This window comes from Acartia tonsa, chromosome 13 (genome assembly GCF_053477335.1).
Source record: "Acartia tonsa isolate MP-2025a chromosome 13, ASM5347733v1, whole genome shotgun sequence".
In the NCBI taxonomy this organism is placed as follows: domain Eukaryota; kingdom Metazoa; phylum Arthropoda; class Copepoda; order Calanoida; family Acartiidae; genus Acartia; species Acartia tonsa.
This window is the reverse complement of record NC_137272.1, coordinates 17,713,231-17,735,030: the sequence shown is the minus strand read 5'-3', so window position 1 is coordinate 17,735,030 and position 21,800 is coordinate 17,713,231. Positions and strand designations below refer to the sequence as shown.

The 21,800-nt window shown below is 30.3% G+C and overlaps 2 protein-coding genes across 2 annotated transcripts in view; both read left to right on the top strand.

Annotated features, from left to right (window-relative positions):
• LOC145303749 (uncharacterized) overlaps window positions 1–21,800 on the top strand; it is a 38,483-nt gene that overhangs the window by 10,676 nt on the left and 6,007 nt on the right. Inside the window, exons 3-10 of the mRNA XM_080145350.1 lie at window positions 1,868–1,962; window positions 12,852–12,930; window positions 16,804–16,876; window positions 18,641–18,682; window positions 19,117–19,184; window positions 20,491–20,566; window positions 20,921–21,012; window positions 21,322–21,408. Of these exons, the coding sequence (XP_080001476.1) occupies window positions 1,868–1,962; window positions 12,852–12,930; window positions 16,804–16,876; window positions 18,641–18,682; window positions 19,117–19,184; window positions 20,491–20,566; window positions 20,921–21,012; window positions 21,322–21,408 (612 nt within the window). The remainder of the gene's footprint in view (window positions 1–1,867; window positions 1,963–12,851; window positions 12,931–16,803; window positions 16,877–18,640; window positions 18,683–19,116; window positions 19,185–20,490; window positions 20,567–20,920; window positions 21,013–21,321; window positions 21,409–21,800) is intronic.
• LOC145303750 (uncharacterized) overlaps window positions 18,015–21,800 on the top strand; it is a 101,325-nt gene continuing 97,539 nt past the window's right edge. The window contains exon 1 of the mRNA XM_080145352.1: window positions 18,015–18,054. The gene's annotated coding sequence lies outside the window, so the exon portion shown is untranslated. The remainder of the gene's footprint in view (window positions 18,055–21,800) is intronic.

Genomic DNA, 21,800 nt, shown 5'->3' with positions numbered 1-21,800 from the left:
CCTAGTTCAAATACACATTCTTATTTAATTCTTTAGCATTATTTACTCCTTTCGCCATTTTATTTAGCAACCTTTTTCCAAAGGTGCTTTCATACTTTTTAAAAAAAGACAAGTATAATTTTTTAAGATAGAAAATGCTTCCTTTCAAGTAAATTGAAAATAAAATGCAAGTCTTACATATGAGAGATTTATAGGGATTAGACAATGGCCTAGAAATCAATGTACATTCCCAATGCAAATACACAAAATTGCCCCTTCTATAAATTACAATTAGTGATTGAAATGTTTGGACACTCAACTAATAAACCAACCAATCAAAATTCAATAAAAGTCTCACAAATAGTTATGCCTACAAATAAGAAAACGCTATTTGGTGAATTTGGGGACTATTATAATAAACAGCCCATTTTCCCCTCCCTCCCTACATATACACACAGAAAAGCAATAAGAAATAGGCTCATCTCTATGTCAACTTTAGATTAGAAATCTCAAAATATAAATTTCGGCGGCGGCGGTCGGCGGGAAAACGGCGGCAGATTTTCATATGATTTCAGTAGGTCATACATACTTGTTAGAAAAGCTGATGTTTAAAATTTGAAGTCTATAGGTAAAAAATTGCGGTCTCAAGAGCTGTTTAAAGATTTCTGAGGGATCAGGACCTGCAGGATCATACCTGGACCCTGAAATTGACTTAAACACTTAAATTTGATATTGGTATGTACTGGTATAGGATATTTTAGTATTTGGTAACTTAAAATGCTTAGTTTAAGACAAACTAAATATTTTTGCTCTTTACCTGTATGACCCTGCCAGGTTTGTTGGCATCCTGTGCCAGCCAGGATGGAGATATTTAAAATTTCGCCATTATATTGAAAGATATATGGATACTTATTGCTATTTGAATAAAATTTCATTAAAATTTTAAAATATACACTCTCTATGATTTTTTGTCATTTTTTGGCTTTTCTGGAAAACGGTGGGAGGGTACCACCACCCTCCCAAGAGAAATGACAAAAAAATCGAAAAATTTTCATATTTAGGGGAGACTTCAACGTCAAATAAGGTGGTATCGTACATAAAAAATTAACTTTAACAAACAAAAACATTTAAAGTGCCACTAGAGGCCTCTAGGGGCGTAGCCGCTAGTCTATAAATAAAAGTATGTACGTATGTATGTACATAAAAGTTGGATTTTGAAAATAATTCTATATTGCTAAACTAAAACTTAAAGAAATTATTTTCATATACATAGGAATTTACTGTTCTTTTTCCTCAATACTGTTGCGCTATTTAAGACATTTATTTAAATTGTTATGGTTCTAATAGCTTTAATAATTTTAAACCTTATTCTTAAAATCAATAATGGACGCTGCAGTGTTTTGGAGAATTTATCCAAAGTTTGAAAACAATTTACTAAAACTTATAAATGCATTGATCAATGACTTTATGAATAAGAAAACAAATATTTCGTGGTATTTCAATTTGTACTTAATGATTAACTTGAATTTATTTGGATTTTCTATAAGGGATGGTACATTATATGGCTTTCTTAGTTACCAAAGGCAAAATTTGTCCTAACTTTAAATACTTATGTTTTAATATTATTAATACTATCAAAGTAGGAACCAAAATAAAATCTCTTAAACATGAATTTGCTGCAAAATTGTGACAAAAATTATCCATGTGACGTCATAAAAATGAGGGAGATGAGAGGAGAAGTGGGAAAGAAAACTCATAAAAAAGAAATGGATAATACCTCATTTTTGTGACGTCACTAAGATCATTTTTGACACAATTTTGTAGCAATTTGGTCTTTGTCGAATTTTTTTTGTCTTTTGTTTTTTTGAAAGTATTTATAATATTTTAGATGAGGTTTGTAGTCCCCCCGAGGAGATAGACAACGGTGAGGTGATTGCTTATGCTGAAGAAGAAACATCATGGGTTGGTCAATACAAATGTAATGTAAGTTAATTTTATTTATTATCACAATTGGTCCTTTTCACAAGGAGGAAGGGAACATTGCGCTGTTTATTTCGCTAGTCCCCAAAGTCTTATAATAACGTTTTCTCATTCGTTGTCTCAACAACTTTGAGGACTTTAACTTAATTTTGATTTGATTGTTCATCAAATTGAGTGTCGAAATTTTTCAACCAATAATTGTAATCTAGAAAAGGGTTAATTTTGTGTATCACCATAGGGGAAATACATCAATTTATCTGTCATTTTCTTATCCCTTCAGATCCCTTACCTATTCATTATGTTGAAATTTTCTTATATTGAATTTAAACTTATTTTAAATGCTACAAAAGAATTGATTTTATTTTCCCATATTAACTGGTTTTTTATGTTTTTTTTTTGCATGTCCCTTTAGTGCAAAAGTCGGCTAAAGCTTTTTTAAAACAAAAGTAGAAAAAAGAATATTAACCCACACATTCAGAGACTATAAATCAGTCTTACATAAAAGAAACAACTTCTTTTTTTTTTAAAAGTGCAGTAACACATTTTTTCATTTTGCAACTAAAAAAAATATTTAGTTTTATGACTTGACAGTTGAACTACTAAGTGTTTTCTAGATTTTTTTGGTAAATATTTTTTTTAAGAGAAGCTTTATAATTGGGGTCGGCCCGTCCTTATGTTCGTCCTGTTAGTCTTTTCGTTAATTTAGATATCTTAGAATTGTTCTATTGATTTCAAACTTTGCATGATGTTTCCTATAACAGTTAGGTACGATTTAGAAGCAACTCTAAGAATTAGAATTAAAGCGTAGCAACTCTATAATAGTTTCCAGAAAGTCTGTGCGTTCCTTTAAAATATGTTGCTTTTTAAACTTTTTAGTAATTATTTTTCAATGTGATACAATCATCCTTTTGCAACAAATTTACTTACAAATTTGTTAAGACTTATAAAATTATGTTCTGCTTATTTCAGTTCTAACACTCTACAAGTGTTAATATTCGTTTGTCCTACCGTTTCAGAGCTTCGCTTTTATGGATGTTGTCATCCTTGTTAGATTTAGTATATATATGAGCTAACAAAGACTTATTGATAGACATCCAAAGCTATTTGATTTATCTTTTTAAAGATAGAAGTAAATAAGTAAATTTTATCTAAAAAGGCTTTAATCCTATTTTTTAAATAAAATGAACAAACAGATATTATTATATTTAATCAATAAGGATGCATAATCTTCATTATCTAAAATTACCCTAATGAAAAGAAAAAAATCCGCAAGTTATGTAACAATCTTCTTATCCAGAAAATACTTTTTAAGCTTCCGTAAATTCAAACGGATTATTTTATTTGTAAGCAAATAAAATTGTGTTTTACAGCATTTTGAAATTTAATTGTGAATGTGAAATGGGCATAATAAACAAGGATGACAGTATCTATAAATAGGAAACACACAAAAAAATTTGTGGGTTAGATGAGGGGTTTCGAAGGTTTGGGGGGGGGGGGTACACAAATAACCCTTTACCCCACCCCCCTGAACGTTAATGGCTGCCAAACCACAGATATAACCATGGTAAAAGTTTTGCAATACCTCTTTCCACCAACTTTATAATCAACAATGCAAATTTTTCAATGCAAAACAACATGTTAAAATCCTGTTACATAAAAGTTGATAAGATTAACCCTTCAAAATTTACATCTTACATGTCTAATTTACTGCATAAATTCATTTTTATTTCTCATTTTGTTCAAAATCATACAAATAAAATGTTTCATAATTTTTGAAATTTTAAAAAACAAACCTAATTTTATTATGAAAGATTTTTTTTATAAATTCTTATCAGAAGAATTTAACAAAATATGCACATTATTAAATAATCAAAATCTTACATATATCATGCATTAATATATTTCAAGTTGCATTTGTAAGTATGCTTTTATCCAATTTTATATTGGATAATATTCTATTTTATAATGGACATGTTATGCAGATTATTAAAACTGCATTCTAAATCTCTTAAACATGATTATAGATTGCATAAAAAAAGAAACTCAAAGCATTTAAATTTTTCTAAAAAAGATAAATTAAGGTAAAATTAGACCTAATAGTTGCAATTTAGGAGTTTTGGTCAATTTAAAGCCTTTGCTTAAAAAAGTTTATCTTATAATATAATCTAATGTATTTGCTTTATCTGAAGTTCAGTAAGTTTATATAAAAACCTATAAATTGTAAATCGATTTTTCTAGAAGTAGTTTTGAAACAGCTTGCTAAAAGATTGGGTAGACCATTAATTGATTTTTCACTTAGCCCCCCTGAATATCCTTATTATAAAGTAACAGGATGTAAGTCTGAATGTTTGTTTGTACCGGAGGATCTCGCTTACTGCTGAACCGAATGGGTTTACCTTTACAAGGTAGCTTCTCATAGGTCATGGAAAGTTTTATAAGTATTTTGGGGAGGGTTCCACCACCCTTCCAAGAGAAATCGCCCCTAGAAAAAGTATTTTCCCCCCAGAAAGAATAAAATACCCCCCAAGTTTTTTTATTACCGTTTTCTTTTTAAATTATAAATTAGGTTATCGAATTCAACTTCCCCCCTTCTCAAGAGCCACTAGAGGCCACTTGAGACGTAGCCGCTAGTAGCAAACATTATAATTAATAATCAAATGTGCAAAATCAAACCAAGTAGATATTGTGCTAATTTGAATTGCAAATTAGCCTCTCTCGCCTACTGATGACAATAAAAAAGGCGCCACTCAAAATAATAGTATCATTCTTATTTGTCTACAAGTTAGCAGCTATTCGCGGATTTATACAAATTTTCAAAAAATAGTATTATAGTGGTATATTTAAAAGAATGGATGTCTATTTTCCTTTCTATATTAAAAGTAATAAAGACACCAATATTAGTTTTATGACATTCTATTTTTATGTATCATCAAAATTAATCGTCTACTTAAGTACCATCAAAACAAGAATGATTTTGTACATTAAAACTTATTGAAAATTTACATTTTTTCACAAATATATTTTTTAATGATTGCAGTTAAAGCATGCATAGTATAACTCCCTAAATCCAGTTTTGGGGACCTTTTTTTCTTCCGCTATCAAATTTCTTTCTGCTCTTTTGTTGTGACTTGGCTGTGTTAATATTCCCAACGCTATTGGCTAATATTATACCCAAAAAGTCGGTACAGGGTTCACGTGATGGTGACATACAATCAAATAACTCGTTCCCTCTCTATTGTTTTACTTTAATGATGCAGCGAAAACAATTTCTTCGGATTAAATAAGCAAAATGATGTTTGATTTTCAAACAAACATCGGACACATGATATTTTCTAATCCCTTCCTTTCTACATCATAGCAGATTAAGTAATTAAAGTAGACAGGGATGTTACGATGGAGAAAAACAAATTATTTCCTATTTAAATCTATAATGATTATTTGATGGTATCTGGGGGGAAATTCAGTATTCTTGTAATCTATCATATGAAGTGTTTTATCCTATTATATAAAGTAGTTTGGTTTTTGTCTGAGGCCTAAGATATTAATATCTACTAAACCGATTTGGTTTTCTTTTTTGGGTACGTCCTTTGATAGTTTTAGACTTCTTTATTTCCAGATGTCTTGGGATAGTTTTAAGCTATTTTTCTATCCCTTCTCTGTCCCTCGAGTATATATGGGCTTAGCCGCAAGTTTATAAAAAAGTTAAAAGCATTTTACATCAATAGATTTAGAGTATGAAGACAACTTTCTGTGATTTTTAATGTTTATGTTATGATATGGACTTGGTTGACCTTGTCCCGAAAGGTTTGACTCATTAAAGTTTTTAAAATGTTAATAATAAGAAAAAAATCCACTAAATAATTAATGAAAATATCTTAAATCCTTGTCTGTTTATTCTTGAGAATGCACAACTCAAAAGTTGTCATCCTTCTTTGAATAATGTGCACGATACAGGGATAGGTAAATGGAAGATTTTAAAGTTTTGCACTTTTTGCAGGCTCAATTTAGGTAAATTTTGATCATATTCTATTTTTAAAAGTTTTAAAAGTTTTTATTGAGTTTTAATTATATTTATTGATCAATTTAAATGAGGAAAAATTTCAACATACCAAAAGTATCAAAGAATTGAAGTTTTTTGCTTCCATTGACCTAACCCTGGTGAATATATTAATCAAATTGCATAATAAGATATTCAAAACTCGCTGAAATCATTGAAAACAACAAGGATGACAGGATTCAATATTCATAGTTTAATTAATTTTCTATCACTTCTAAATTTACTACATGAATAAAATATGCATTTCTATTAATTTTTAACCTTTTTCAGAACTAAAAATCTCTAAGTTCAAAAAGGGATCTAAAGTAATAAGACAATTGTCGATAGATTTATGTACATCTCCAACGATGATTTGCAAAATATATGTAGATTAAAATTAGTGATTGAAACGTTTGAACACTCAAATTAATGTTCCAACCAAACTAAAGTCACAAAGTTGTTTAGCCAACGAATAAGAAAACGTAATTATAAAACTTTGGGGACTAATAATTAACAGCCCATTGTCCCCTCACTCTCTCTTAAATCAAAATAGATCATTTCTAATGTATGGGTGGACTCTTTTAAATCTAAAGAAAATGGATAAGTCGTGCGGTCAATTGGATGACCTATCATGCATCATTTATCTTTCTAGTTTTACACCCTTTTTAAAACCGAAGCTTTTCTATAATTAGGTACAATTGAGGAATCACAACAAATTCATAAACGTAACCAGAAAGCCATTACGTCCATTTAAAAGATTCTTATTTTTTCACCTTTTTACAATTTTTTTTATCCTTTCATCTGATATTCTGCTTATTTAGTTCTGACACTCTACAAATGTTAATTTGTTCAAACGTTTCAGATTTCCACTATTATGGATGTTGTCATTCTTGTGTTATAAGAAGCGGAGGTTATTTCTACCATAATTTCAACCATGATGGTCGACATTTTCTATTTTGTTTTCATTAAAATTAGTGCGTAAAATAAAGTATTATCATATAGAGTAATGTTTTAGCCCATAAACAGGCACAACCTATACAAAGAAAAAGGTCATCAAATCAAATGGTTGTTGCATATTGGGTGTGATCTACCAATATTTTTAAGCTTAGCATATTTTGGAAAAAAAATACTATTGTAATATCTTGTGAAAAAAGATAATTTTTCCAACAACTATTCTTTTGGCAAAAACTGTGTAGACATAAATGTTGACTTTGTGTACATGCAGAATAAGATTAATGGAATTTAAACGAGAAATTTGTTCAGGCCAGAACAAAAAGGATGTGCTATCAATTTAACCAAATTTATCACATCTTAAGATTATTACTAGTTAAACTGTAATGAATATTAAAGCACAATTTGCAAATTATCCTCTGCTTTATTTTCAACAAGTGGCTAGGCCCCTAGAGGCCTATAGTGTCATCTGAAGGGGGTGAGAGGAAAAAGCCCCACACCATAATTTCAATTTCATAATTAAGAATAAGGTTTTTCAATTTTTTTTGTGGGGAGGCATTTTTTTCTAGAGGTGATTTATCTTGGAATAAATCGGAGGCATTAAGTGGAATTGATAGCACAGACAACAACAATATTATAAAGTACCAAGGAATAAAGGTTCTAGGACAAACGCAGGAGTGACAAACTTCTAAAAACCCAAAATAGAAAGTTAAGTCAATTAAGTATATTAAGCATAACCTATTAAACAGTTTGAAATTCAATCCTATCTTATAAGGAAGTAAGATTTTTTTTGTTTAAATCTAAAGATACATAACCCAAGCTAAAGACCTTAGTAATGGGTTACACGTTTTTAGCTTAACTTTAGAAATGTCTTGGGTGGTTTTAGGCTATTTTTACCACTTTCGCCCTCCACTTCTAGATTGGGGCAAAGCAACTAAAGAAGACAACAAAGAGTAATTTATCTTCCATTAGCTAATCCCTGTTTCCCACCCAGTGCAAAATTTCTTGAGTATGACCCAAGAAAATAGTGCTAATGATTTATGTAGACAGATAACGTGAATGTAAACTGACGTGCACGAGATCTTAATGGACAGACAAGCACAAATAGATCATTACCGCAATGATGAGATAGTACATTCTAAAATTCATGAAAGATTGTTCCATGGGACATAAAAATGACAAGGACAGAAGGACAACAAATCTATAGTATTGTGTATATACAGATAACTACCTCCCCCTTTTTCCAATTACCTTTTTCGTCTGCTAGCAAATTGTTTCTGCTACGTGGCTGTGTTAATATTCCCGACACCATTACCAATTTCACATACCCAATTGAGAGTCGGCACAAGCTAGGATAGGAAAATAACCCCTTCTCCCTCTAGTGTTTTACTCTAATAGGAAGACAAATGGACAGACAGAAATATATACACTTCTGGCAAATAAATTAATATTTTTTATATTGATAAATTGAAAATTTATATTATTTTGCACATGTTTTAATAATCCTATTATATAAAGAAGTAAAGATTTTTTTTTGTCTGAAGCTTAGGATTTCAATTACTACTGAACTTAATGTTAAATGCCGTTTTGCCATTTTATTGGCTTAACGTGTACAGATTTCAGTATGAAGGTTAAAGGGTTATTTTTTAGGTTCACGCATACATGATAAGTCAGCCAAAAACCAGTTAAATTTCTTATAGTAAAGCTAGCTTCTTGGGAAATTACATTGTCTAGAAAATTTGTCGCTCGTAATATTGTAATAATCGTAGAAAACATAAGTAAATGTGCTAGAAAATTTAAAGTTGGACGGTTTATTGTGTCTGACTGTCTTTCTAGAGTAATAAATCTATTTACATATTCTTATAATTTTCGAAGCTTTGATTTGCTTGCAAAAAATTGGCACATATGGGTCATATTTTCACACATACTTACATATATGTACAGACATACATCCCCTAGTTTTTAATAGCGAGACTTCTCGATAGTGTGTAGCTGGATACTCCAAACTTGATAAAAAAATTAATGACTGGTAAGGCAAAAATAATTTCTTTAAGAGCCTTCTACTTATTATGTATATTAACATATACTAGAGGACTACAAGCTCTAATTTTCAATTTTAAAAAGAAAATTTATTTTAATGGTAGGGCATTTTTTCAAGGGGTGATATCTCTTTTGAGGGTGGGTACTGGGTACCCTCCCCAAAAATAGTTTAAAAACCTTCCTTGGACCTTTAAGTAGCTTCATTGTAAAGGAGATTCGTATATGTAGAGCGGTTAGTGAGATCCTTCGCTACAGACAAAAAAAGCTTACTACTTTATGTATTAGGATTATGTCATCTTGCTACTTATTGATTTAATGTTCTTGTTGAATTTATATAAGTTTGCGAAAAGTGGGAGGAGCGTCGCGACGACAACAGACAAGAAAAAAATCATGCAAAAGGGATAGGTCGCTCGTTAGTAAAACACTACACTTTTTTCTTTTATAAACTTTATTTAAATTTTGTATTGGAGCATTACTCCTTCCTTTTTCTGATTTTATAAATTATTGCATCTTCCCCTGTGGGACCCTTACCCTTCGTTTGTCTCCTAACCATTACATAACCTGACCTAGCATAAAATATTTTTTTCAAAAATCTGCCATTTATCTCAAAAAATCTCCCAACATTTTTTTATTTTATCTAAATGCCATATTCCTGTAACAAAAACTAGTTGTTTTTCTTCTAGTTAATCATTTATCACTTCACATCTTGACATGTACACTTCAACAGGGTGCAAGGGATACGTCAATCAATATGAATTGAATTTCCATTGATGCAATTTTTACACGTTTCATGGTCTGTCTGTCAGTCTATTTAAGTTACTTTTAAACTTAATTATAAAAGTCCTAGAATTTGTTATTTTCTTAAAAATTTGCATTCTTTCAAAAAATCCGCCGATCCCATTTTAAACATTTTCTCTCAGAGTTTTAATCTATTCATGGAAACAATTTTTCAGTATGGCTTCGAAGCCGATTAATATCCGCTGGATTAAAACTGGTTCTCAGCCATCATGAAAAAAACATGTATAGCATCTTATTACAAAATAATTTTCTACGATTTTTAAAGCAAAAATAAAAAAAAAATAATACCATTTTTGTTAGCCCGGATTTTAATTATATTTTTCATTTTAATATCCACGGAAACGGTTTATAACTATTATATAAACAATAATTTCTGAGTGTCTAGATTGCGTAAGACAATTCATTCTCAAAAACTTAATTTATGAATCTATTATTAGAATTTAACAAGAAACTAGTCTAACTTTTATATAACAAAAGTCATTCATAGATTTAAAAACAATGTTTTAAGAATTTTAAAATTACTTATACAAGATAACTAATTATAAAATGAAAAATCACGTTTAATGATTCTATAGGCTAAAGCCTTCTTTTGACCATTACCTTACTTCCATGAAAATAGTCGTTCGCAAGATCTTTCGGGACATTTAAATGCACACATAGACTACTTCTATATAGAATAGGATTTATATATTTCTAGTAGCGCAGCTACTATATGACTAGAGTAAGTCTGTTCGTCCTTCTGTACGTTTGTATATCACTCCATCACAAAAAAGTGCTTTAGCTTGCAAGGTTTAGTAATTTGAATTTTTATTTACAATTTATTTAATTCTACTATATTATTTCAATTTTACAATTTACTGTTGTTTTTCCCCTTGGCAATTGGATCTTTCAATGCTGCGCTACTTATGGCTTCAACTGCCCTTGATGTCATTATTTTTATGCCTGATTTTAACAAAGCTACCAGGGATAAGACAATGGCCGATAAATTTATGTACATCCCTAATGATGATACTAAATTACCCCTTTTGTAGATTAAAATTAGTGGTTGAAACGTTTGAACAATCAACTAAATATTTTAACCAATCAAAATTTAAACAGTTGTTAAGCTAACAAATAAGAAAACGTCATTTTAAAACTTTGGGGACTAATGCAATAAAATTAAACAGCCCATTGTCCTTTCTCTCTCTCCTTCTGCAAAGCTACATTGATTTTGCAAGAGTTTTGTAAACGTTTTCTTTCTTCTTGACTTAATTTAGTCGACACGTGAATATATTCTACATGTCAAATTTTTACATGGATATAGAAGTTAGAAAATCTACTAAAATTTTGAATTTGCAGGGAACAAATCAGAGAGAGAGAGGGGACAATGGACTGTTTATTACACTAGTCCTCAAATTTCATAATAACGTTTTCTTATTCGTTGGCTTATCAACTTTGGGGACTTATTAATTTTTGAAAAAAGTGGCAGCACCCCATAAAAAAAGATAAATTTATCAGGATTGGCTTATTAAGATTAATAATCAATAATTTAAATGTATGATATAAAACAATTATTCCAATTATATTTTGTTTAGTTTGCCTATCCTTTACTTCTACAAATGCTAAAGTTTAAACAATTTAGTTCTTTAAATGCAAAAAAAAATTAAATCATTACAACATCAATTTACTTAGAAATTTATTCAACATATAAAAGCAAAAAAGTTTACAAAAGTCTTTAAATCCTAGTAGGAATTTACTTCAAAACATATAAAGCTTCAATACAAATTTTACTTCGTAGAAAATAAATCTGTAATAATTCTAGCAAAATTTAGATCACAATGATAAAAGTATTACAAATAATCGTAAATTACATATTGATCATGAAGATTGAATTTCATAATGGTAATTTTAATCCTTGTTTATAAAGTACAACAATCTTTTAAAAAATTGCTTAATGGAATCGACTAATACATTTTTTATTTTCAGCTTAATGCATTTTATAGCTTATGAATATGAATTATTTGATAAACTGAAATATTTATGATAATTTAAAACGTTAGATTTTAATAAAATTTGTATTTTATTATGATTGCGTTATCTAAAATAAGTCTTTGCAAAAGCAACAAGGACAATTATGGCTATAAGCAGCGCAGCATTGAATGATTACAAAAGTAATATTTGTTAACATATACAGTATAATTATATGTATATATGAATCATTTAAAGATATAAAGTACTTTTAATTCTTTAAATAAGTAAAGCTTTGGTATACCTAGTGTCAGTCAGTTCATCAAATATGCCATCTAACAATAAATCTATAAATATATAGATGTATAACCAGACAAATACCTGGATCCCCCTGTTGGGGACCTTTTTCGTGTGCTAGAAAAATGATTTCTGCTCTTTTGTAGCGACTTGGCTGTGTTAATATTCGGGATGATATTGGTTGAATTTCAAAGACCCAATTGAAACAGCAGAGGGTTCTTAGGATGGGGACAAACACTTAATTTAACCCCTTCCCCCTCTATTGTTTTACTCTAATCATCCAACTGTTTTACCTAATTCTAGCATGTTAGATTGTTTGTATTAAGCTACATATTGAATATGTTTTGCCACTTAGGATTTAGTTATGCTAATAAATTTCCTATAAAACAAAGTATGTTAAAACTTCTTGTGTATCTAATATGGTAATTATTTGTTTTTTTCCTTCGTGAATATTTTTACATTTTACAAATTAAAGCTTGATATACTTGTTCAAAAAAAAGCACCTTTCACACAAATCTATTTCTTGACTACCAAACTCCATCCGCCCCTTATTTAATTAAAATTTTTGTAGAAAACAAATTACTTGGAGTTTCTGGGGGGTGCAGGGCTTTATCCCAACAGGGTACTATTCCTGCGGGACTCTTCTAACCTTTCTTAACCTAACCTAAAATAAGCATCAAAGTACATTTTTATCTAAAACTTGATTGCGATAGAAAAATATAAGAAACCGCCTATAAGTAACGCCCTTACTGTGCTGAACATGTGCTGAACTATAGCTTTTTTTATTATTTCTAATGCAACTTTTTCATACAGTTTTTTTCAGGCTGGTTTTATTCTGGTTGGAGCAAGCAAAGCCAAGTGCAGGAATGGAGTTTGGAGCTCTTCCCCACCAGTCTGTACAGGTACATACTTGCACATAGAGAGAGAGAGGTAGATAGATAGATAGATAAATATTTAATTACAAGTTTATTTTTCATTACAAATTGTTTCATGTACATATATGTATAGAATATATACTTAGTTTTACATTGACATCTGAAACGGGAAAACATGCTCAAAACAATATCTAATGTCTGAATAAATATGTAAAATTCATATTTTGTTTGTGAGTTAACCTATTAAATATATCTATAGATAGATAAATCTTTAGCTAATATAATGATAATCTTTTAGCCAATATTCAAACTAATCCCCCCCCCCCCCTCCCTCTTATAGTAAAGAGAAGTTAGTGCAATAATATACAGTTAGACCTTATCAGAGTATTTGATAAATTACTTTATACATCAATTTTACAAAACCAGGGAGGTATGGAACATTTGACTGAGTATTATATACCATTAGTTTTACAGTTCTGTTTTCTTATTCATTGGATTTTATGGTTCATTGTCTTATCCTTTTAGATCCCGGGGCATCACGTAACCTTAACCTAATTTTAGGCCACTCACTTTCAACATACTAATTGATTGCAAAAATCTTAACTATTTTGCACGCAAAAAATAATGCGCGAATATTTTGCAGGCTGTAGTATTTTTATTGATTGTCTACCGTCTGATATGATATTAATTTTAATTACATTCATCTGCAATTTGAATTATTTGTTTTATTGCAATAATTGCAAATAAAGTCTTTCATTTCTTTATACAAGAATAGTTATTTCTCGCATCGTATTATAAACAGCTTTACGCGGATATAAAATGTGATTGTATATTTTTATATTCTTAGAAAACTGGATATAATACGATGCTAAACATAGTTTTATTCGTATGGATGAGAACCGGTTCTAATCCACCAGATATTAATCAGTTTCGAATGAATACGCGTAAGATAATTCTTATATTTTTAAGGGTGATTGTGATAGTTTTAATTGTTATACCAAAAAAATATGTTAAAACTTGCTAAATGCCAGCGGCTCAACCAGTAGTTCTTTCTAAAAAAGTTTGTTTTGCCTATTAAAATCTCGAATGTAAGTCTTGGGATGGTTTAAGGCTATTTTTGCTTAACGTAACACAAACAACTAGAAGTAACACAATTTAGGTTGATTCGCAACTTAAAATTAGGACATCCGTAGTTGAATAACATCTCATAGTGACTAAAAATATCAAATAGCAGACTTTAAATTAGCAAAATATATGTCAACATACATAGAAAGATAAATAAAAAGCAGGGATCTAAAGGGATAAGACACTGGCCGATAAGTTGATATACATCTCCAATGATGATAAGCAAAATTACTCTTTTTGTAGATTAAATAGATTAAAATTAGAGGTTGAAACGTTCAAACACTCATCTTAATGAATCAACCAATCGAAATTCACTAAAGGCCCAAAAGCCTCTCTCTCTCTCTCTTTCTCTCTCTCTCTGGATAGATAGTGAAATATATAGATAGAAAGAAAATTAGAAAGATATCAAATAACAATGCTAAAAATTGGCAAAATATGTCAACATTGAACTCAGAAAAAAGTCAACATCTAAATTGAAATGTCTTCGATCTAGACAAAAAAATAACACAAAATATGTACTTTGTTATTTGAATTATTCAGGGATCTAAAGGGATAATACAATGGCCGATAAATTGATGTAGATTTACAATGTTTATACACAAAATTACCCCTCTAGATTAAAATTAGTTGTTGAAACATTTTAACACTCAACTTAATGAATCAACTAATCAAAATTTTAAAAGTTCCCAAAGTTGATAAGCCACTAATAAGGAAACGTTTTTATAAACTTTGGGGACTAGTGTAATAAACACCCTATTGTCTTCTATTTGATAAGTTAATATAAACATTTTACTGTATAATTATATATTATAGCTGACCCCTTCGTTGAAATGTTTATATTTACTTTTTAAAATTCTATATTAGGTTTTGATATATGAATATATACATATTGTTTAAAGCAAGAATTAATAATATTTTCCTAAAAACTTCAATACAGTTTTATAATAGATAAATTTTGCATTTTAAGAACATGTTATTATTATTTTTTTATTATGAAACTTGTTTATATATTTTGAGAATAAAAAGATCTTTGACCCCTCATTTTTCCTCATATTTATTTAAAGTAATTATAAGCAATTAAAATCATTATTTTTGCAAAAGTAAAAGTTTAAAAGTAATATATTCAATTAGTAGAAAAAGTTAATTAATTCAGCTATTGTCAACATTAAAACAATAAAATGATATTCTTTTACTTGGGTGATTGTGTCCAGAGATAGCGTAGCAACATACCTACGATAATATTTTTATGATTTAGTTTTATATTGAAAAACTATTTAAGAAAGTTTAAACAATCAATGTTTTTAAGACCGTCGAACAACCTTTAAGTTGCTACAAACTTCAGAACTTTCACCTACACCCCCCCCCCCTCCTAAGAAGCCTCTAGGGGCACTTAAGGTGGAAGGGGAAAAGGTAAGCCCCCCCCCATAGGCGTCCAAGGGGGGGGGGGTAATGGGCCATTTGGCACCCCCAAAATTTTTTGAACAATACCCCCCCCAAAAAAGAATTACCCCTACCTTGGGGGTGCCGTAGGCACCCCCAACGATTTTGGAGGGGGTATTTACCCCCCCCAAAATAAATGTTCTTTAAAAAATTTTTTTGGGGGGGGGTATTTACCCCCCCCCAGATTGAATGTTCTTAAAAAAAAAATTTTACTGAAATTTTTTTTTGGGGGGGTGGAGGGAGTAATCCCCGCCCCCCTTCCCTAAACCATCCCGGGGATCTATGATGTAATTGTAAAGCACTGAAGATTCCATAAAATAGATACCTAACTAAATTAAATATTTCATTAAATAATGAAAAAGAATTTCTATAGGCGATTTCTTTTGGGAGGATGTCAGGGTGTCTCAAAACTAGTTATAAAACTTACCAGGACCTATAAGACGCTTTACTTTAAAGTATAATCATATTGGTTCATTGGTTAGTGAGTTAATTATTGTATTTTTATGTTCTAAAGAATGAGATACTACTATATATTTTAATAGTAGTGGCGCCCTTAGCATCTAAGAACTCGTGTTTTCTAAAGGGTAAAAAGGGAGGAGAAAAATAGCCTAAAACCACTCAAAGGATTGACCTATAATAGTGTGGAACCATCATGGGATCTATGTGAAGCTTTCCTAAAAAGGAGAACTCAGTATTAAAAGTAATGAAATCTGAAGCTATAGTCAAATAAACCTTACTTACTACTTTATGTTATAGGATAGTACTTATTAACTTAATAGATTAGGTAGGTGCTTTTTTTACATAATTAAATTACCCCCCCCAAAAAATTTTACCCCCGGGGTAAATTAGTTTGGGGGGGGTAATTACTCCCCCCAACAGATTTGGGGGGAGTATTTACCCCCCCCAACAGACTTTAGGGGGGGTAATTACCCCCCCCCAATCAAATTTTACCCCCGGGGTAAAAATTTTGGGGGGGGTAAAAAAAAATTTCGGCGCGCTTCGCGCGCCATTTTACCCCCCCCAAACACGAATTACCCCCCCCCCCCCTAAAATTTTTTACCCCCCCCCCTAAAATTTTTTACCCCCCCCAAAAAAAAAAGCTTGGACGCCCCTGCCCCTCTTTTTCAATATGAGTTTTAAAAAGAAAAAGTGAAAAAAATATTTTTCCCTCCCCTAAAATAGGGAAAAACCTCAACTGGACCTCTGAAAAGCTTCACTATAAAGGAGAACCATATCAGTTCAGCGGTTAGCCAGATCCTACGCTACAAACAAAAAAAGCTCACTACTTAATATTTAAAGCAACTTTTAAAAGTATTAATATAATCTATTTTTCAGCTGTTGGAAAATGTGACAGAAGATCTTTGCCAAGAGTTAAGCACTCCAGACTTGTTATGAACAAAGAATTCAGGTAAACTCTTTTCCTGTATGGCATTGAAACTGGTTCATAATAGCTTTATGAGAACCGGTTCTGAGCTAGCCTTCAGCTTCCTTTTTTATATCTTAGTGTACAATATAATGTTGTAATTTTTATTATGAAAGAATGATATGACAGGCAAAAAAGTTGTATGTAATTAAATAGTGCTCCCTGTTGTATCCTAAATTGTTTATAGATGCAGCTACTTTTCAAAAATGTACACTATTCTAAATCAGTGGTGGGAACAGCAATTCATTAGGGGGGTGTGAACCCATTAGGGAGAGGAAAACGGGGAAGGCAGGACTTTCCAATTTTGAATTTAATTGGAGTGTTGACACCTCCCTTGAAAGGGACGCCACTGCTCTAAATTATATTAGTCAAATCTAAAAATGAAGAATATTTGGTAATTGGTTTTGTCCTTGATTTATCTAATTCAATAAAACTCTAGATGTTTTTATAAATTTATGATTGAGTATTATACTTTAAATCTAGGGTATATTCTCCAGACAGTGAAATAAAAAGGTTGTATTCAATAAAAATATACTTTATCACATATTTTTATATTGTCTGTTTGTTAATGTTATATGGTTCTATGTCATACTCCCTTTATGTACATACCAGGAATAAGGTATAGCTAACAAGCCAAGTAAGTCTAAAATAATATTTGAGGGGAAGGTAAAATGTCGTCTTTTACTACAACGACTGCTGAAATCCCGAATAGGTTTCGTGATTTATTCAATCGTTATTAATTTCGTTGTTGGTATAAGCTGGATTGGGTACATTTATATTGTTCTAACTTTTATTATTGATACTAATATATATATATTGCCCAAAATATTCTGTAATCTTCTATATAACAGTTTACTGTCCTCTTTTCATAAAAATGTGGTTAATTTGTTTTATAATTTTAATAGTAAAATTTACATAACTAATTATTTGTATATATAAAATTACTGTACTTACATTATACATATTTGTTGAAAAATATTCTATGAAGTCAATCAATAATTCTTGATATATAAAAAATAACATTGATATATTTTTGAATGATGTCATGTTTAAGTCAACTAAACACAATATAGCAAAGCTACTCTACAATCATTTGTTTCTGTCTGTCATACTGTAAGTTTACGACCAAGCTAATATTGCTTGATTCACTTCTACAAGAGACTGAAGAGGGTGCAATTGGTCCACCGAAATATATTTCAATAAATAACCAAGAAGTATCAAAGACTTTTTCACACAGTGAATTTATTATTTAATTTGCTTGTCTTTAAGTTTTATTATGCGTTTTTTCCTTTTGGTTCATTCGACAAGGGGTAAAATAAAGAAAACAACATAAACATTTAAATATTATTTCTTTCCATTACACTAGCCTCTATGGGCACTTGACATGGGGGAGGATTTGTACCTAGCACTCAATTTTTAAAAGAAAGAATAATTGGTGTCACTTTTCTAGCGGCGATTTCCCTTTTGAGGGTGGGAGAAGTTCCCTCACAAAAAGAGTTAAAAACAATAAAAAGACCTATCAGTAGTAGCTTCACTATAGAGGAGAACCATATCTATTCAGCTGTTAGCGAGATCCTTCGCTACAAACAAAAATATCTTACTACTTTATATATCAGGATAAATTTATCTTTATGTGGTACTTTTGAATATAAAATTTTGTAATAAATCATATTAAAATTGTGTACAAAATTTATCCTTTTTTTAGTATCATTTATTTGAAGCATTTTTTAATGTTATTGTTGTTTTCAGAGGTGCTGTTTGGAGATACAAGTGTAAGAAGGGATACACTAGGTAATTTATAGTTGTTGTTATTTCACTGTCATTTATTGGTCAGTTTGTTAATCCATAAGGAGAGGACGGGATTGGTTAAAGGACGTTGAAGGATTGGATCGTTATTTTAGCCCACTGCGTGTTTCTCTTTATTAGAGAACATAAAAATATGGTTTAAGATCAAAGTAATGATAAATTCGTTTTGTAAAAGAATATTTTTCATATATCAGACCCTTTTTCCGATCTATTGTTTGCAGAAAAATGGCTTGAAACTATTCGTAAATTCAAAATAGACTAAAGCTTCCCTAATATTCGGGATCATTAGGGTAAGTAGTTGTCGAGATCTTGGCGGTCCAACAAAAAATCCATACTACTTTTAATAAAAGTTTTATGGATATAATTACTCTAATATACTTCACAATTTCATATTAATTTATAATAAATTGATTATGTAGGTATGGAGAGGGTAGTGTTTATTGCGATGGTGACTCATGGAATATCTTTACTCCTCCCATTTGTGCAAGTAAGTACTTCATCAAGAATTTAGCTATAGAGTTGCTACGCTTTTAAAATAATTTTGCAGTTAAGTATGAAAAGGATTAGCATTTCCACACAAAATAAAGAAACAGACCATGTAGTATTTTTAGAGTATAGTCCCTTTCGTAACATCACCTCATAAAGGGCGTTTTGTCGTATTTTCGATCACAGTAGCCTGTCATAGGTTATTTTAGGTTAGGTTAGATAATTGTCCCGCATAGTTAGGCAATAGCCCCCGCAGGGTTAGAGCCCCCCCCCATCGCATGGTCTAGAAATAAAAGAAAAGTTATTGTGAGCATACGACATATTACGAAAGGGACTATAGCCATTTTTGTTGAATAGCTTATTAAATTTAATATTTTTTAAATTCATTCCGTCAATAAACAAAGAAGAAAGAGTTTTTTTCGTGACCTGTTATATATGTTTAGACGTACGAACAAAATTTATATGTATATACAGTTGCTTCGCTTAAAAGTTTTAAAATGTGCAAATGAAATAATCACATAAAACAATCAAAGTTTAAAATTTGATAAATTTTATCGTTGACTTTAACTAATTGCCTATAATTTGTCTCTTTACACTTAATAAACATTTTTAGAAGATTTTTAAAAAATACATATTGAGAATTTTTTGATTTTTGTAAGCATTTTGTTATGCTCAACGCAAATGGCTTCGCCCCAAGTTGGGTTTGTAACAATATAATTCTTCAAATCTTTTAAATATGATAATTAAAGAAGAATTGAAAACCTCAACAGACATTTTACCCTTTACCCTTTTTGTAAGATTTTTATTCATTTAAAAGTATTTGTTTTCATAAACTTAGAAGGTGTCTAAAAAAGTAAACAGCTATTAAAGAAATTTATTTTTCTTCCTGTCTATTCAGTAAATGTTTGTCTAGCCTAATTTTCACTAAAAATAACCAGGGAGGTAGGGGACATTGGGCTGTATATTACATTAGTCCCGAAAGTCTTACAATAACGTTTCTTATTTGTTGGCTTAACATCTTTGAGGACCTTTCTTGAATTTTAGTGGTTGGTTCATCAAGTTGAGTGTCTAAACTTTTAAAACCAGTGATTGTAATCTACAGCAAGGGTAATAGTGTGTATCATCATTTGGGATGTACATCAATTTATCGGCCATTGTCTTATTCATAAAGTTCCCTGAAAAATAACTATTTAAGAACATTTAGTTTTGTTTGTTATCAATTTTAAATCTTTTTTTTTCAATAGAATATTCTTACTTTTTACATCAATATGCAACGAATCAAACATCAATATTTGAATAAATTTTAGGGCCTGGATGTGATATGTCTGCTGTTAGTGAGCTTAGATACGGACAAGTCAAATCTAAAGACAATGCTATTGTTCAGTAAGTATTAACACCACAAAATAGAATTTAAAGTATTATTATTTTTTTCTTCCAACATAAAGCTTTCCTGTTAAGTAAGATCTATATGTTACTGTTACTTAACAAAATAAAGCCACTTGAAAAAGAACAAAACTATATAAGTTTTTATTATTCTAAATTCTGTTTAGTTAATACCTATATTTACGACATCTTTTACTACAAAGAAACTTACAATTTTCAACAATTACATAATACCTCCTACTCCATCCTCTTTGGTGAGTTCGAACCTACGGCATACGGATCAAGTTTCCAATATGCTATGAAATCAAATGGAAACAAAGAACTAATTGTACTAAATACATAAACGTTTATTAGGTTTTCATGTGATTCTGGAGCTTCTAGAGTTGGCTCTGAAATGATTTGGTGCGATGGACAAGAATGGAATGACACTGTTCCTCAATGCCATAGTAAGTCTATCTATATAACTATTTATCTGTCCATCTGTTTGTCTCTCTAAGATCATCTGGAATCGCATATCTAACAATCTGGGTTTTTGAAAATCAACCAATAGCGTCAAGAATATTAACTCTGCCAAGTCGCTAACAAAGAGCAGAGAATAATTTGCTAGCAGACAAAAAAGGGCTGCAATAGGGGTATCCATGTAGTTGTCTGGTTATACTTCTATACTATAGATTTATTCTTTGAATTATCTCTATTTATATGTCTTATCCATTATTTGAATATATTAACTAATATCAATTTAATTAATTTTTCAGAGGAAGCCTCTAGCCCAACACTAAGCCTGTCCATGTCTGGCCTAGAGTTTGATCTCACTTCTGGAGAGGAACCTGCAGTTTGTGCTGGTACAATTATAGATAGATAGATATAAAATATATATTAACAAAAAGATAGATATTTATATATAAAGCTACATAAATATCCTATTTTTTTAAATATTAAGGTTTTTTGTTTTTACATTCAGAACTTGTTAACTTTAGAATCAATTCATTTCACCATTTTAAGGAATCTTAGCAAAGGCTTTAGGCTACTTTATTAAGTTTAAATCCGAAGGTGGTTTTAGGCTTGTCACCTCTATCTCAACTAAAGATATTTTTACTAGATTGATAGACAGATACCAAAGTAATACACACTTTGACCTGATTAAAGTTTTTCTTGCACTAAGCAATTTAAAATATTGTATGTATAATTCTTTTATGATAAGAATGGTTTATTAATGATTATTACTTATTATATT